Here is an 18,196-nt window from a genome sequence, read left to right as displayed (position 1 = left end):
AAGATACCACTTTTTTTTGTTTCTTCCCTTCTTATTTTCCATTTTTCTTGTCATCTTCTGTGATAAGTCCTGGGAGGTATTGTCTTTGCGTGCTTATGCACCCTCCCTGCTGTGCTGCAAGTACCCTGCATGCCCTCCATGAGGCAGCAGAGGATCGAGCTCGCTCCACTACCTCGTTGAGCTGAGCCCGCCCCGTACTGGGCTACAAGGTCTGCTTGCATCGTGTTTATGTCTATGCGAATGTGTACTGGGCAGAAGCATCGCCGATGGCCTGTAACACAGTCTTCTGCAGCTTCGTCCTGCAGCTATTTGACCTTCAGAAACTACGTTGTGGAAACTGGCCCCAGGCTGCTTAAGGGAGGAGGGGAAACTTGCCTATCTTCCTAGGGCCCTTTCACATCTCGGTTTATTGCGCTTCTTGTTTCTGTTAGCATCATTGGCCTCAGAACTGCTGAAGGAGCTGTTTCTGTCACTGCTACGTTATCTAGCTGCACATCTGGAGAAGGTGGTGGTTTGGTGCTGTGTTGGGCTAGAAGTTGCCTCTGGTCACCCTAGGAGGCAAGACTTCATGGGCAGAGAAAAGCTTGCTTTGATATGCAGCATAAGGTTATTAAAATAAGGGAGACTATTCCCTTTGAAGTAAGCTGTAACAACTAAGCTTTTGGCCAATGAGTTGTTGACACTGAGGATGTAGAGGGTTTTGAGGTGGGTTTGTTTTTTTTTTTCTGTAGCTCCTAGCAGCAAACTGCAAATGTCCCTGACCTAGCAATATCTAATTTGGAAAAACTGTGTTTCCCCAGGAATGCCAGGGCCATTGTTAGAATTGCAAGTCCATGTTTTGTTAGTTTTTGGGAGGCCTCCCCTGCTCTCAAACAAGCTGCCTCTAACAGGTCTCACTCCTTCTGTGACCTCAGTAACCCACAGTGGCAGATTCCTGAACAGCAGGGTGAAGCACAGGAAAGAGTTATGATAATAGTGTGGTAAAGGCATTTGACGTTTAAGTGCTTGGCCAAGCAGGCCTGCTTAAAAGAACAGAGTTTGCGATGGGCTGCCTAAGCCCTTCACTGCAGGGGAATCTGCTTAGCCGCTCCTGCCAAGCTCAGGTAAGCGGGTGATCTAACCTTAGCCTACCTTGCAAAGGTGAGGTTAGTTATGCACTGAGCAGTGAGATGTGGTAGTAAGAAGATGCCAGCAACACCACCCATGTAGACAAAGCCCTTAGATGGCTGTGGTCTGCTGCACTTTGCACAGTATTCACAACCATCAGGGACATGATAGCAGAGTTAAGATGTTGCACTGACCAGAACAGTGTCCTTTTACTGGGTGACTTGATGAGCAGAGGATAGAAGGGAGGTCAAATCTCACAGATTCTTGAGTGACAGTATGCTTGGCATACAGAAGTGGTCCTGGACTATAGTACTGACCATCTGCTCTGATAGACTAGCAGTGTGTTCACTAGCCAAGCATAGAACCAGGTAGACACAGAAATCCCAGTTTATCTGAGTCTGAGGCTACCTCAGGCTCAAAAATGTGCATTACTGCAGAAGCCAAGGACTGCGGCACAGATAGAGCAAGTGCTGTGTGTCCCAGTAGCTTCCACTGTAATGTGATGCTTCTCCTATTTACTACGTTTGCCTCTATAGTGATCCAAAACCAGAGGAGATAGCAAAACATATGCATTTGGTACTGCGTTCACAGTAGGCAAACAGTGGATGTCTATCCAAATGGAGCACTTTGAACAAAAACAAACAAACAAAAAAGAACTTCAAGGTAGATGCAACTTGAAACAAATCACCTGGTGAGAAACACTGTTCACCTGATGAAAGCTAATTGTGGGACAGGTGTAAATGGGTCCTGGAAAACATGAAACAAGGGTCTGAGGGGCCTTTAGAGAGCAGGAGTTCAGTTAGTGGTCTTTGGGCTGAATGGCACTTGGGATATGGGGGAAGTATGAAAAAAGGCAACTCGTAGAGAAGTGTGATGTTCTTGTCAGAAATGCTGCTCTGTATTGTGGAATAGTAATAGGAAAGGAAACTGGGAAAAGAAGTTTGTGCTTTGCTGTTTGAGACAAACTGCTGCTGCACTCTTGTACCGATTTTTCTGTTTGGCCATGTAGGCAGAATGTGGTAAAAGCTGTGGGTCTTACATGGCTGTAGCATCTTTATGGTGACCTGCAGCAGTAGGCTGGGAAGATGCAGGGGTACAATTTGTCTCTACAAGAGACAAGAAGTTTTCTGCTGCAGCAGGTGAACTCCAGGCATCTGGGCAGTTCTGAGGCAGCGGGTGTTACGTGCTTAAATGACATGCTGAAGGCTGCTTGCAATTTAGGGGGTTTCTGCTCCTGTTCAGGATTGTTGTAACTGTAAAAAGCATAATATACATTTAGATGGGTAACCATGGGGCCTCTTGGGAGTTGGCAGAGCCCTATTGGATGGGGAAGGCCCAAAAGCAGGTATTGAGAGAAGCACCATAACTCAACCTGTAGTACCCATTTGGAAACGTCTGTCTCCATTTCTGCACGGCCCCTGCCTTCCTGTCTCTTGGCCCCTAAAGCTAATACTGGCAGACTGTTATTCAGTCTGTGCTTTGCCTGCTTCTCTCTTCCCCTTCTCTGGCACTAGACCCATGTACATGACTGACTTGATGGATCCTGGCTGTAATGCTACCACTGCAGCATTGCAGCTGGGTATGGAAAGATCTGTTCCTTACACACTCTAGGATTTGGACATGGAAGCACTGCAATGCTTGTTTGCCTTTGCTTCTAGAGTTGCCCTTTTTAGTACAGTGCAGCAAGATGCTATGGAAGAAGTACAGGACAGGGCAGCTCAGGGATGCCTCAGGCATCTGAGCACAGTTGGGCAGAGGCCTTGGATGGAAGCAGTCTCATCTCACATCTAGACAGGGCTAAGAAACAGCTTTAGGTCACTTAGAGAGCTCTTCTGTTGGCCTTTTTTTATACAAATGTTGCAAGAAGGTACTTTTATATTCAGCAAATTACTTGGGCTTTTAAATGTTAACCCTTTAACAGAAATTCCTCAGTTTCTCCATCACTGATGAGTAATTGCAGATGCAGCTACTTTACCTCAATCTGATAATATGAGCAGTTTTTTACTGGTTCTTGAGATTATCTTTAAAATCAGGCACAGTAAGCTCTGCTTTATTATGCCACTGCTGCTACTGTCTGATCATCAAACCACACAGCCTAAACTATCAAGGGACAGAAGCAGAACGAAAAGTGAAGTTTCCTTTGAGCTGGTAAGACAGTTTAACATACTTATGTGCTATGCCTGCCAGTAAACAATGATAGGATACATCTACTGAGCCAAGATATTGAAAAATAATTTCTTTTTACTTAAATGTGAAATTCTATGCTGTTTCTTGTATTAGGAACCCAGAACAAGAAAATCACCAGAAGGGTCTTTGCACTTCTGTTCTGGTAGCTTGCTGAGCACAAAATGACACTATTGTGTTAAGTCTGATATGGATTGTGCTAGAAAGACACACCATCTTGAACAAATGATTTTTAGGTACTCTTCTCTGATTGAAACGGGTGAATGTAAATGAATCCAGCCAAAATAGCCCTTAATATTTGGGCATTTGCAGACAAAAATCTGCTTTTTTAAATGTATGTATATATATGTCTGTGTATGAATATTGCTTTATTCCAATAGTCATCCTTTGTAGCAGCTTTTTTTCAGCCTCTGGGATCCAAGTCTGTCAAATCTAAAGGTACATAGCTGTTCACGAGCATCAAATTGTGGAAAAATGGCTTTCCAAAGATGAAGAGAGAAAAAGACTGGTTATATGGGGTTCTCTCTGATAATCTGTGCAGATGAGGAAATCCTACTACTACTTCCTTATTCTCCAGCAGTTCACGTGCTGATCGTGTGAGTCTGCTATGTGCACTTGACATGTTTCTGTCAGACATGTGCTTAGAGGACTAGGTATTCAGGAGGTACATAATCTATCATTAATTTTTCTTAAAGGACATACAAAATATTTTCTTGTAGGCAGGGATGATTGAAGGAGTGCCCACAATAAACAACCACACTTAGTAGCACAATGGATCACTCTGGAGAATGTGCACTTGCAGCTAACCTTAACGGAGGGGGGGATGTGCATGTTGGTACAGACACGCTGTTGCTGTCGCTGGTTTACTTCATAGGTGCGAGTCAGTGTCCTGCCTTTCTTTAGTGCATTTTGGTGCTGCCTCTGGAAGAGGTTGAAGCAAAGGAAGGGATTATGGCCAAGGGAGGGGCAGGTCATCTATGACTAATTGCTAAGATGTAAGGAGTGGAAACAGAGTGTTCAAGGCTTCAGGTCTGCTGTGTCTGTTCCCACCGTGCACCACTTGTATCTTGCTATTGGACGGAGAGCGAGCAGACCATGTTTTGGAAAAAATCAGAGCCTGAAGCTTCTGACTTCCTCTGAGATTTAGGTGAGCATAGCAGACCATATGAGTGAGCTGCAAGAAGAAAAATTGCACTGACAAAACAATCTATATAAAAGTTGATGGCAGAGGTGGAATAGAACCTAGGAGTGCTGGCTGTCTGCTGTGGGCTGGCATATAATATCACTACATGTATCAAAGGGTACTCAAGCATGTTGAAGAATCTTACGCACACATCTCCACATGAAATTCTTGCTCGTGCTCTTGTATGACACCTCAATTTCATGTTTTATCAGGCCTTTGTGAAGCTGATCTTGTCTGTCTTGTAGTCATCCAAAGGTCCTTTTTTGTGTCTGTCACTGAACCCATTACATTTCTCTACACAATTTTTCTATCTCCCTTTCTCTATCACATCAAACATGTCTTCTTGTCCCCACTTTCAAAGTCACTGACAGCCTCTCCTTGTCCTCTTGCCGTCTCTCACTTCTGTATCAAGAAGTCAACTCTCTCTATGATTCCACTTCCCACTAGATCATCAAATCAACTCCTCCTAACCTTCCTCCATGCTACTGCTTACATACTGAAGGTGCTGCCTACAATTGTCTTGAAGAATGAGGTTGAGGTAGCTCAAGTCTCCTCTTAAAGCTCTGCTTTGCCAAGTTGCCAAAACCCAGATGATATCTCACATGCTGAGACTGTGCTGACACCTTCTTGTATTACTTTGTTGCTCAGTGGTATCTACCAAATAATTTATTTTACCCTATAAATTCTTAAAAGCAAAGGCCACCTTTATTGTGTGTTCTACTGGACCCCGAATGTGGGGGTTAGCCAGAACTTTGAATATGGATTTCTGGTAATACAAACAGATACAGCAATAACAGTCAATCACTTGTCTTTCTGTTGATAAGCAGTTGAGAGCATTTGGAAAATCTGTGTTGTACAAATTCTTGTTAAAATGACTTGAAATGACTTTTGGGACATGGAGGCAGCTGATGGAACCACAGGAGGGGAGGGGAAAGGCATGGCTGTAAGGCCTCATTTCCTTAAGCAGATAACAGACAGAAGAACTCTGCCCTGGAAACATACAGAAAGGACGGAAACACCATTGCAACCTGCTTGAGACCACCTGGGAACTTGATGTCACCAATCAGTTTCTGGTGCTGAACCAACACCTGGACTGGTGGCAGCATACCTGGTGTATCAGTTCAGGGCTTTCTCTCAGACATGTGGTCTCTTTCTTTCCTGCAGAGTGAAGGTGGTTCTTCTCCCTTCCTCTGACACCTCCCACACCTACAGTTTTCACAGGGCTTTTCTGCCTTCACCCACAACTCAGCTGTGTTGCAGAAACTGGGTGTTAGAACAACAACAAAAAAGCATCAAGCAGCCTGGCTAGTGATTTGATTTGTCTTCCAGTCCCCCAGCTGCTGTAATAGTGCCTTTGCTGCTAGCACTGGATATAGGGCATGCCAACGAGATGTTGCCTTGCAATGGTGCTGGTACCTTATTAGTTTCTGCTTGTTTCCTGGCTTGGTAATCAGCTTCTTGCTTTCCTCCTCCTGCAGAAAGAACAGGCACTGTTCAGAGATGATGGTCACTGGGAAAATGATGAATGCCTGCCATGTCACCAAGAAGCCCTTCACCCATCCATTCTCACTGAAATTGAAAAGTGCTTTTGCACTTGCCTCATTTTTGTCCCATTCTGTGGCTGTCTGCTGTCCAGCACCAAGAGGAGCTGAGGTCTGAATTGACCATGTCCATTTTCATAGAATCATAGAATTGTTTAGGTTGGAAAAGACCTTTAAGGTCGAGTCCAACCACCAACCCAACACCACCGTGCCCACTAAACCATGTCCCGAAGTGCCACATCTACAAGTTTTTTGAACACCTCCAGGGATGGTGACTCCATCACTTCCCTAGGTAGCCTGTTCCAATGCCTGACAACCCTTTCAGTAAAGAATTTTTTTTCTAATATGCAATTTAAATTTTGCTACATGGCCTATCAGAACCTTCATATTGACCTACATAAGAGGAAGAGAATTTCACCAAAGCAGTCATTTTCTTCTGGGACTTGCTAAGACAGTTCATCTGTGGTCAGGCTGGGCTATCATCAGCTCAACCTGCCTTAGGGTAATGTCGCAAGTCTTTTCCCACAGCTGAGTGACTTGAACCAGGTGGGAAGCACAGTGAGTGTGAAAGATGAGAAAAGGCATCGGAGCATCTCTAGGATTCTAGCAAACAAAGTTAGCAGCTATTTTCTTGTAAGGCCAAACTTATTGCAAGCATCAGCAGACATTATTCAAATGACCTCATTAATATGTCTCTATGCCTGCACTTAGCATTTCCCCTGAACACTACAAAATGTACAATTATTTCCTTTCTTCATAAGTGGGAAGTGTCTGGCAGTTACTGAGAAGTGATAGGGCCTGTTCGTGAACCAGGTTTTTAGGATGTGGTACTATAGGTTTACCTTTGCAAGGCTGAGGACTGCTGATGTTAAGAGGAGAACACTACCGTGGTCACTTTAGGATGGACAATTATAACTAAGTCCTGCACCAATTTCATAACTTCCATCTGAGCTAAGCCTTTTTTATTATTATTTTTTTAAGGTACCTAACCAAGATTTATAGTCTACAAGTCTTGGATCATATGTTTAGGCAAACAGTTTCAGCAATAAAGATAGTTCCCCTTTATACAAATTCTGCACTTTGTTTCTGTCTAATTGTATCTACCTTCAGTGCCCAACTACTGGATTCTTTCCATCTTTCTCTAGTAGATTTTAAAAAACCCAAAACAAAACAGACTTTTTTCCTACCTGAAATAATCTTCCCATGTAAGATACTTATGGCTGGTGTGAAGTTACTACTTAGCCTTTCCTTTGGTTAAGTTAAAGAGATTTAGTTGGTCTTTAGTTGCTCATTTCTGAGGAAAGTTATCCAGGATTAAATCATTCTTATAGCCCTTTTCAGAACTATTTTCATCTTTCCAGCAACTTTTGTTTAAAGCGTGGATCCCAACAGGAGAAATGAACTAATAATGGTGTTATGAATGCTACATGTAGCCGCAATAACACTTCTTTTAATTTATATAGATCCACAGTCTGTGCGTTAGCTCCTCTAATTGTATTAATGTACAGCAGACTTTCATTCAGCTGGTTATGTGCTATTTCCCCAAATCATTTTCTGATAAGCCTTTCAGAACTCAGTTTTCCACAGCCTACTTATGACTAACATTCATGGCTTCTAACACACAAATTTGCATTTAAACATGCTGTATTTGTTTCCAGGTGAGCTGGAGAGCCAGGAAATATCTGTCATGTTTCAAACATTGCAGAACTGGACAAAGAACTTCTTGCGGGGAGGGGGGGGGGGAGTTTCTCTAATTAGTAGCAATTACCTGGAAATATTCTGGAAATACGTCTTGTTCTATGTTTGTTTGTTTGTGTGCCTGAACAAGTTCTTGTAAGCACATGTATAATTCTACTTAATGCAGCTCTCTCTATTTCATATTTAGTCAGTCTTACTGTGTTTATCACAGGGATCGTATGCAACCCTGATTAGAATGATAAGCAGGAGAGACTTCATGCCTCCCAGCCTCCCTCAGCTAAAATCAGCTAATGGTGACACTTCCTCTCAACCCCTACTCTGAAGAAGGTCTGCAGCAAAACAGGATATTTGCAAAAAAAAAAAAAAAAAATGAAGAGGTGGTGAAGTGGAACCCAGAAAGATTCCTTTTCTCTTTACCAGTTTTTGAAACATTGTAATTATTTTACTATTTAATTCAGAAAAGGGACACCATAAGCAGGCATAATTATAGGAAAGATGTTGATATGTGGATGCTGCTGTCTTGCTTTGTGAAATCTGGGACTGGAAGGATACACTTGGGCATGGAGTCCAGCTCCTGCTACTGTTGATTACATCAGATCATGTAATCCCTTCAGTAAAACAATCCTAATAATTGAAATACCACAATCCTTGCTAAGCGTAGGCTTTTTCTCACTGACTCCTATTCAAGACTACTTCAGACCCTTTGTTGGTTAGAAACCACAATCTTATTCTATAGCCAGGCTATACTCATTTGGTCTTGTGCTAATGCTGTACTTAGTGGTTCTCCTATCCTGACACTTCTCCCTCGCTTTTCTCCAGCTTCTTCTGAAAGAGGGATCATAACCCCTGGCAAATTTTGGTTGGGGTTTTTTTTTTCTTTTTTGCAATAACTAAGCCAAGCTCTTTCAAGACAGATCATTCTCACAGTCTCTTGTTACCCCAGCCCTAGAGCTCAGTTCCGTGTCCATGCTTGTCAAGCAGTGCAAACAGTGTTCCTCCAACATTTTTTGAGTTTTTCAAGTAATAGTTTTTGTCTATATTTATTAGTGGTCTCTGTCTACAAACTCGCTCCATCTTTTCTGAGTTCCAGGCTGAGTCATGGGTTCCTTAGAGCAGCACACTACCTGCAGAGGTGCTGGGCTCGTTTGCTCCGTTAAGGTAACAGCAAATATTGCAAACTGAAAGCATCTTTAAAAAACACTGTATATTGCTGAGTAGATCAGGTCAGGATTCTTCATATTAAACTTTGTTTGCTGGAAAATCATAAAATCAGAGAATTTTAATGAAAATATCATTTAAAATGAAAACTTTATCAGGAAAGACTTCACAGAATGGAATTTCTGGTTAAAAAGAAAGAGGAGTCCAGCATAACCTTGTAGAGAGATAGTGTTCCATATTGCAGAAGATACACTTCAAATATCCTTACACCATCCTTCAGTAAATTAAGTAACGACTAGGCCCTAAGTATTCTATATCCTAAATGAGTGCTTTGACCAGGAGCATATCAGCTATTCCCTCTGTTTCTGTCTTTTGGAGGTTGTTGGGGGGTTTTTGGTGGTTTTTTGTTTTTTTTTTTTTTTTCAGCAAGGAAATACTTATGAGAAGGAAATATGACCCCAAGATTCCCACACTGCAGATGAGCAACTAGGTTATCTGCCTGAAATTTTACCTTCTTGTGTATGTGTGTTTGTGTGTCTGAGAGAGAGAGAAAATTATGTTAGGTCTTTATTTTGTTCAGATACGAAATGGGTGAATTTCTAAAACAAAAATCTGTAGGCTAGAACAGTTTTTGTTCCTGACCTCACACCCTTTTACATTAGCTCAGGACAAGTCCAAGTGGCTTGAAGAAAGGCTCCCTCAAAAGTTTTGTGACACCAGCAGGACAAGCAAGTGTTCCTCTAGTGAAGAGAAAAGGGAGGTGCAGAAGACCAGTTACTCAACTCCCTCAAGATAAAAAAGAACCATCATTAAAGGCAGGCAGCAGTGTTTGTGGTGTAGGTGGCTTTCAGCAGGTGACTACTGGTGGTGGACAAGCTCATGACAGAAAAAACTACTGAAGCCTTGAATATGCAGAAGTTTTGTCTGGTCTGGGAGGCCCCTGAGCTGCAAGTATCTGGAGGCTGAGAATGTTCTCAGGGAAGAATATCTATGCTTCCTCTATTGCTACGGTTTTCTCTAAGCATCTGGTTTTGGTTACAGTAAGAAACATGATACGGGGAAATATAAACATTTGTTCCAACCCACTGTGGCTCTCTACTGCTCTTAAAATGTCATAAATCAGATGCCAAAAAATGCAGGAAGAAGGAAAGATAGAACACCACCCCCACCCCCACCCCCCTGCCCCTGATAAAATCGCAGGAATTAAAGATTTCCTTTCAGGCAGCTGGTGCTTTAGATTCCTGTGCAAAGTACTATTTACTGCCATGAGAAGAAGAGTTCCTATAGAAGAAATAATATAGCTGAGCTGGTGCCCTCTCTGACAGAGTCAAGGTCAGCTTATGTCAGGGCTGGCAGAAGCATGTAGCTAAAGCTTCAACCTGCTGGTACAAATACTGACAAAACTGCTTCTAACAATTGTTCTGTTTTAGATACTGTCTGGAATGGGGGGAGATGTGTGGCAGCTGGGCCTCCAGCTGTGCATTACTGCTGTGCTGCTCTTTGGTGGAGGAAGAGGGAGAGGTAAGAGGAGATCTGGAACAGGTCCACTGTGGGAAGAGAGGCACATGAATGTGCTCATTTTTCATTCACAGACCCTAAAGTATGCAATGCAAGATCTTGTCACTGCCCTTTCCTAGGAACCAGGACAGCTGGCTGGCAATGCCAGGCCTAGGGAACTGGGCACATACTGGACAAGCTGGGCAGCAGAAAAAATGTAGCCACTGCCCAAGGTCCCTGCCCTTGTATCTTACACTCATCTCATGCAGTGAAGTGCAGTACAAGAGAGGAAGAATGTCATGAGGAAGGATAGATGAGGTGTCAGTAAAGAAAGCACTAGCACATAATGCATTTGATATACCGAGCAAGGCTTCATCAGGTGATACACGAATGCAGCTCTGGTTTCCTTCCTCTGCAGAGTTCCCCGGCAGCCTGAGCTGCCTGAATAACTACGTGACTACTGTGAGCTGCACGTGGGCAATGGAGGAGCCCGTAGGCAATGGACCTTTCCACCTGCATTTCACCAAGTAAGAGATGCACACCAAGAGCTGTCTGTGGCAGCCCTGGCCCTGGCATGGGCAGGAGAGCGCAGAGGAGCAGAGATGGGGCCTGGCTGTGGGCTTTGTCCCCTCTGCAGCGGAGACCTGTGGCACAGCTAGCTCTGCCACCTCATCGCCCCATAGAGGGGATGCCTCGGAAGCTGCTCCCTCTGCACCCTTTTGTGGGCCCACAGCCTTGGGGGTGCAGCAGAGGTCCAGCACACACGACTGTGTGATCTCATGCTGGCTCAGGGCAGTCTGTCTATCTGTCCAGTGTCCCCTTCAGGCAGGGGCCTCTCAGCACAGAGAGCATTCCCATCCCAGCCTCCGCTCCCCATGATCTGGGGACTTCCAGAGCCCGTCCCACAGGAAGCTGCCTAATCAATTTCTAACCACTTCTTGTCTTGTTGCCTAGAAATTAAACCCTAGTGGTTTAATCTAAATTAATATATATATACACGTACAAAAGGATTTTGAAAGTCCAGTGAGATATAACCTTTAATAACAGGTTTAGAGTATTATGTGAATAATTTTTCCTCTAAGAGAAGAAATCGGGTGAATAGTTTGCTAGGTGATAGGATAATAAGCATTGTGATATGCTAACTTGAGATGAATGTGTTTTAGATTATGTAATAATGTTGTCTTGACTACCAATAACTAGTGAACTATTACACGAGGGTAAGCCACGCTGACATTAGCTGCTTCATATGTTCTGGTAAGGTTAAGTCAAAAATAGCCTAACTCTTAATGACATTGGATTTTGCATCTATGAAAAAATGCCAAGCTGATAAACTGTGGTATCCCGGTTTATCGTGGGGTCACATGCAACATGAAATACTTGCTAATAAATGGTTACATTAGATAATTTAGTAATAGAAGACTGTTCTTTGGAGCTATTTCCCCAAGATGATGTTCTCTGCCATTTGTCCTGTTATGCTGTGCTGAAGCTTGTGACTATTAAAAAAAAAAACAACACAAACAACAAACCAACCTCTGACATGTTTTGCTGTCAGTACTGGTTTGTTCGTAGCAAAAGAGGCTTTAATGTACAACTTGTTAGCTCTGTGCCCTGCACTTGTAACTTAACTGTCTACCCACTCCTACCACCCTACACCAGCTGCTTTCCTGGCAGCAGCACACAGCAGTGCTTTCACTTTCAGAGGGAGCGGGGGGGCAGCTCCTGGGAGGTTTGGTGGTCTCAGCAGTGAGGTTATGAAAGGCATCTCCCTCCTCCCTCTTCAACACTGCTGCCCAGCCAGCTTCAGCATTGCTTTCTCTGCTGTCTGCACTAAAGAGGTTCATGTTCTTCCAGAATGCGGTGCTGTGCTAAGCTGCTACCCGTCTTTCATAAACTGAAAAGCACTTAATCATGTGACTTTAAAGAAACTTTCAGCCCTTTTATTCTTCCAGCCTCTGGTCAAAGGGCCACAATGCCAGCTGCAAACTGACTGCCACAGAGAGCATGCAGAATCAGTACCACTGCACAATCCATTTAGCCAGCCAGATCTTGGAAACAGATGGTTACAGAGTCTCCCTTCAAGGCAACTTCTTTGGACATAATCACACGTACATTACCTTTCCAGAGTACAATCCCCGCAAGCACAGTAAGTATGAACCAGGGCAGCTGAGAGCTGAGGCTCTGCCTAGCAGCTTTGGGGTAGGTCTGATATGCTCTCTAACAAAGGGTTACTCGCTCTCAAAGACAGCGAGGGAAAGTAATGGAAACAAGCCCCACTGCCCATCCCTGGAGAGTGCACTATGTGGACTTCATCCATAAGGATGCAGTCCCAGTGTCTCTCCATTCTGACTTTTCCAGGACTTCAGAGAGGGCTGGCTCTGGAGCACCTTTCAAGTATACTTCTCATCTGCATCATGTTTTCTTGTGCCGTGGATAATGTACAACTGGATTGCCTCTATTGTTGGGGTTTTTTCCTAAGAAATGAAGTCACGAGGAATCAAAGTCATGGATCTAATTCAATGTCCCATGGCCTGGTACTTCAGAGAAATGCTCTAGTATTTGAAATCTCAGAGCCTGTCTATATTAGTGGTATGTTGGAAAAGCAGACCATGACATCTGGAGTGGTTCTTTGCTTGCAGGACTATCCCCGGGTCTATTTGAGTTATCATTAATTTATGTCAGTTACGTAGCTGTTCTGACCTACCCCATAAGCTAATTTGGTCTACTGCTGGTCTTGGTATCACTCTTTAGACCCAGCTTTATCTTCAAAGACTTTAGTCAGCCTAGTATCATGCATCTCCTTCTGTGGTGTTCATGTCCCAAATATTGTGAAAAAACCTGCTTCTCTGTTTGCAGTAAAACTTGATCCACCTTTGAACATCCAAAGCAACGCCACTGCCAGCAAGTGTCAGATATGGTGGAGTGTGCCTTGGTATCTCGTTGACATTCTTCAGTATGAGTTGCAGTATAAGGAGTACAGCATGTCCTGGGAGGTAACTGGATGAGGCACACACTGATACTGCCTTGCTCTTTGGGTGCAGTGGCCTTGCCACTCAGCTCAGGGCCTTCTGGGAGCTGGCTGTTTTAAGCTGGCCTTCCTGGTTTCCCACATCAAGGCTGAAAGATTTTATATAAAACATCAATACTGAAGATTGCTCAATCTTCTTCTCCTGAACCCTGCATTCAGAAGTCATCCATCGTCATGTAGGCCCTCTTCTCGCATCCAAGAAAAGAGGATTTGGAAAAGAAAAGGGGGGCCGGGGTGTGTGGGGGGGGACAGGAGTATTTAAAAGACCATCCCTTTGCCTGGCCTTGTTAAGAGAAATTCTTTGTAATATTTTGCAGATCGCATTGAACAAGACACCACCCAGTTCACTGCCACAGATAGAAATTGAAGCCACAGAGCTTCGCAGTGGCATTGCTTACATTGCACGAGTTCGCTGCAAAATTTCTGAAAATGAGGATTCGTACCATAGTCAGTGGAGTGAGTGGAGCAAGACAACAGTGTTTCAAAGAGCAGGTACAAAGATTGTTATTTTTTCCTTAATTAATGTCTTTTCATGTCCATGGTCCAAAAAAGGGAAGATACCTGGTAAAATGAAGCTTTTCAAATCAGAACTAGCTTCCTTCAAGTTTTCTTCATAGTCAAATCACTTTCCTTGAGGTCTTTAGCAGCCTGTTTCATTTGCATTGCTCAGTTCTTTGGGTTTCTATCTAGACTTCCAGACATTTGCTCAATTATTTTTGTGCTGATTCTTTTCCTAGGTGTACCAAAACTGTCTGAAAAGATCCTAAATACCAGAACTATGCAGTTCTTGTTCATTCCTCTGAGTTTTGGCACTCTACTCTATTTATGTTGGAACTGCAAGCTTTCTTCAAGGTATGTTACAGTTTTTCATTAAGTTCCCCGTGATCTTTATAGCCTGAAGAGGGTAAATCAAGTGTCCTTATATCCCTTATGCTTCCTGTTTCTGCTGCACAGATTCAACCGTCTTCAAAAGCTCTTTTGACAGTCTTGGGACATGACGTTCCTTGGCTGATGATAGTTAATGACCCACTACATGATCCTTAAGGAGACCAAGTGCTTTTGTAGCACCCAAACTCAGCTAAAGCTCAAGGTTGAGGGTGTCTTGGAGTTAAAGAAATTTAAACCAATGGAAATTTTTTGTTAAGTTCTGTGTAGATAAATCAAAAGTGCAAGCACACAGCAATCCGTAAAGCTGTTTAAACTGATGTCAATTTGAAGCTACTTGTGACGTACCTGGCAGTAGTCAGTATATAAAATACCAATATAGGCAAACTACACTGACTCAGATTCAGTGTTTCTTAGGTTCTGGGACCAAGTTGTATGGAGAAAAAAGTGTTTCTAGAACCTTGGTTCAACCATCCTCTGCAATTTTTTATGCTGGCAGAGCAAAGGTAAATCTCCTACCTCTTCCTTTTCTGCCTTGACATACATTATTATGCTCCATATACATATCACTCTTAGAGAAACAGAATACACGATAAAATATTTTTACAGGATAGACTCGATAACAAAGGGACTAGGATGTCTGGCAGAATTTCTCTGTCTAAATGTACTGAAACTAGAACTCTTTAAAACATTTCCAGAAACAGTGGTTTAGCTCGAATAAGTTGCTAAACAAATGTAGAAATAGCTCGGTGCATATAATGTGTAATAGACTAGTACTGAGTTTGCAGCATACGGCATTCCTCAGAAACTTTTAAGACTATGCTTCAGGCTAGAAACTTTAAATGCATGCACAGGAGGCAGACAAACAATTGCATGAGATGTCAGAAACCATGCAAAATGGGCTTCTCGTGCAATCTTTCTAGCGTAAGTGTGGGGCTTTCATCTAATCAGTGTGCTGTATCATCAAGACAGAATACAGAAAAAATTGTCTGTTTTTTTTATTTTAAGTGTTGTTTTCTCACTTCAGGGCAAAAAGCCTCTCCTGCTTTAACATTCCCACGCCAGCTGCTTTCTTTCAGCCACTCTATAATTTGCACAATGGGAATTTTAAGGTAAGAAATAAGTTTCATTTCTTTCTTATGACCCTCAGTTCATGAGGGGAAGACTTTTTTTCTGGGATTAATCATTCTAGCTCCTGAGCAGGATTACTGACACATGGTTCCAGTCTTCCTGGGAGTTTATAGTTTCTCAGTTTCCTGCCTCCACATACTAGCTACACCACCAGAGCTTCTGTCCAGTTTCTCTGTCCTCAGAAAAAAAAACCCTCCAGTCACTCAATCCCTATCCATGCTGAACATGAAAGGTGCACCCTGTCTTTGCAAAGACAAAGCAATACAAGCAGCTTGCAGTTTATTCTGGAGGTAAAATCTTGAAAATTTCTTGTGACATCTTGTGAAACTAGATTCTCTACCCTATTACTCTAACTTTGCCCAGTAGATTTGCACTAAATCTCTGGATTATTGTGCCAAAGCCATGTAGAAAGAAGAGTTATTCTGCAAACTCCAACTCTAAGCAAAATGTCCTGAAATTATTGATCCTTTCACTAGGACTGGGTTGGACCTAATGAGGCTTGTAGCCAACTTGGAAGAGAAGAGGCCAGGAACTCAAACAAAGTGACTGCAGATGGAGTTTCTGAGCTAAACGCCCAAGAACTGATTTCCCAGATCTCCTTGAAAACTATGGAAAGCACAAATCTGGTTGCTGCAGAAGAAAACTTTGTATTTGCCTCAAGTCCAAGCCAGCAGTATGTTCCCAGCAGGTATGTAAGAGCAGAGGAGACAGAAGTGAGGCTGGGAATATTGTTTGCACAAAACCATGCTGATGATACAGTTGGCCTGAAAATCTCTGAAATAATTAAAGCCAACCTTGAGACGCCTAGCATGGGAAGGAATTATCCCTCTCACTCACAGTATGGAAAGGGTGACTTCCTTATGCTTCAGGAATCTTTAGAGATAGCAAATGTGTCCTTCAGCAGTAGTGACTATTGTACCTTGTGTGACAATGATACTACAGGTTTGATTTCTGCTGAACTACTGAAGCTCTCCAATGGTAATAGTCTTGTCAAACATCAGAATGATCAGAGTGACCTTCCCTGAGGAATACTGCCTGCAAAGGTTTTTGTGCTGTCCTCTCACCTCCCAACACTGTCTTCCCAAGTGGCTTAAACGGTGACTGTGCAGACAATTACACACATGTATCATTTTTAGGTAAATCCTCAATTTCTGTACTTCAGAAGAAGATTGTGACCAACTCCTCTGGCTAGCAAATACTACCCCTACAGGCATGGCAAGGCCTGACTCTAGCAACATCAGCTGTCTCAGGAGACACTTGACCATGCCCTTCCCTATATTAACCTCCTGGCAGTAGCAGAAGTCCAGCAACCCCCTAGTCTAAGGAAGCAGCAGCAGACCTGCTGTTTTTCCTCAGAAAGAGTTATTGGAATTCTGTGCCTCTCAAAAGCAGCAATATTTGCAATGTGCTGAACCATGATTTAAACTCCATTGTTATTTTAAAACTATGTATGTTTTTTTATAAAACCATGATAAACAATTTTTGCTAAAGAGTGTAATTTTGCTTTTTAATATGATATTGATGACTTCAAATAGTTCCTTATTTCATCAGAATTTATAATTGCACTATTTAAAGATAATCAGGCAGTGGGCCTTGTTCTTTATTATCCTGAATGGCTGTAACTTTTTATTTTGCAGTAACTAAGCCCCATGTACTGCTTTGATTTTAACAAAAATTTATTCCAAGGTTAAGTGGCTGGGCTGATCTAATGGAGAAAGGGGAAAAGCAAAAATAGCACAAATAAGCTTTATTTAATTACAAAACAGGCCAGGCCCACTGCCTTTCCAGGGCTTTTATTATTTCTCCAGAATTGACAAGTCCTTTGCCTATCTGCTCAACAGGTACAAACTTTCTGAGCTGAATCTCTGGAGGTTTACTTTCTGCCCTAGACACAGAATATCCTATATGTGATTGATTACCCACCAAGCAGATTCCTGGAGTCTTAGTTACATCTCCTAGATGTAAAGGGCTCAACAGTTTTAGCAAGCATACTGAAATGTGTGCAAGTGCATCTACACTAGCTGGCTCGTGCATGCATACAAGTCACATTCATTCCCTCCGCTTTGGGAGTGCTTCCCTTGTCTCTCTAGTGACTGTTAGCACTGATCAGTTTTGACAATGCAAAGAAAGATTTCAGTTATAAGTAACAAAGTAGATCAAGACACCCTTCCGAAATACATGTGCTAAGCCAGAGAACTAGTGGGGGAAGCCTTCCATCTGGGAGAAAAGCAGCAAAAGAATAGGGAGTTTACACCCAACTTGTGTGACAGCCACAGGAGGTGCCAGCAGTGATTTGTTTTCAGTGTTGTAAGCAAAGGGCTTTTCTCATATCTGAAAAAATATCCCCTTTCTAGTCCTTTGTGCTTTTTATCTTGTAAAAACTATAATCAAGGGTGCTTTTTATACTATACCACAACCTAATGGCGGGAGAAGAATGTGGTGTTATTGTCATTAACAGTTGTTATAATTTCCTCTGGAGAAGAAAATCTGTAAAACAAAACTACATGCTTGAAGGATTTTGGTGATGCCAAACTTTTAGACCCCCTACTGTGGCTTGATTTGGTGTCCCAAATTTCAAATCTTCGGAATTAGAGTGATGCTTCCTGAAATTGTCAGATCAGTTGTATCTTAAATCTCTCAGATCTTGACAGCCCTTGCTTATGAACATGTTTGCACAGAAATTGAACCAGTTTCATACAATCTTGTTCAGCTAACAACGTATTCTGTACCGGTAATATTAGTAAAAGGAGAATGGGAACAATTATATTCAGATGTGAGTAAGGAGCT

At 42.6% G+C, this 18,196-nt stretch overlaps 1 protein-coding gene across 2 annotated transcripts; it reads left to right on the top strand.

The window, feature by feature from the left end:
- Window positions 1–3,003: 3,003 nt before the first annotated feature.
- On the top strand, window positions 3,004–16,896 carry LOC128134930 (interleukin-9 receptor-like). 2 transcript variants are annotated; one of them, XM_052773252.1, is made up of 9 exons: window positions 3,004–3,255; window positions 10,302–10,392; window positions 10,787–10,895; window positions 12,318–12,511; window positions 13,222–13,358; window positions 13,711–13,885; window positions 14,131–14,245; window positions 15,306–15,390; window positions 15,886–16,896. In XM_052773252.1, exons 1-9 carry the CDS (start codon window positions 3,097–3,099, stop codon window positions 16,432–16,434), a joined length of 1,614 nt encoding a protein of 537 aa, XP_052629212.1. In that variant the 5' UTR covers window positions 3,004–3,096; the 3' UTR covers window positions 16,435–16,896. The 2 variants fall into 2 exon arrangements, with proteins under 2 accessions (XP_052629212.1, XP_052629213.1); XM_052773253.1 differs by lacking the exon at window positions 3,004–3,255 and adding an exon at window positions 8,765–8,871.
- The last annotated feature ends 1,300 nt before the right edge of the window (window positions 16,897–18,196 follow it).

The sequence above is a fragment of the Harpia harpyja genome, chromosome 21 (genome assembly GCF_026419915.1).
Source record: "Harpia harpyja isolate bHarHar1 chromosome 21, bHarHar1 primary haplotype, whole genome shotgun sequence".
NCBI classification, from domain to species: Eukaryota; Metazoa; Chordata; class Aves; order Accipitriformes; family Accipitridae; genus Harpia; species Harpia harpyja.
The sequence above is the reverse complement of the archived record's forward strand: the minus strand, read 5'-3'. Positions and strand labels throughout refer to the sequence as shown.

Bases quoted from the DNA above. Each gene is read 5' to 3' on its own strand.
- LOC128134930 (XM_052773252.1), top strand. From the start codon at position 3,097: ATGAGCAGTTTTTTACTGGTTCTTGAGATTATCTTTAAAATCAGGCAC. The intron at 3,256-10,301 runs GTAAGACAGTTT...GTTCTGTTTTAG, and splicing joins GTGAAGTTTCCTTTGAGCTG to ATACTGTCTGGAATGGGGGG. The intron at 13,359-13,710 runs GTAACTGGATGA...AATATTTTGCAG, and splicing joins AGTACAGCATGTCCTGGGAG to ATCGCATTGAACAAGACACC.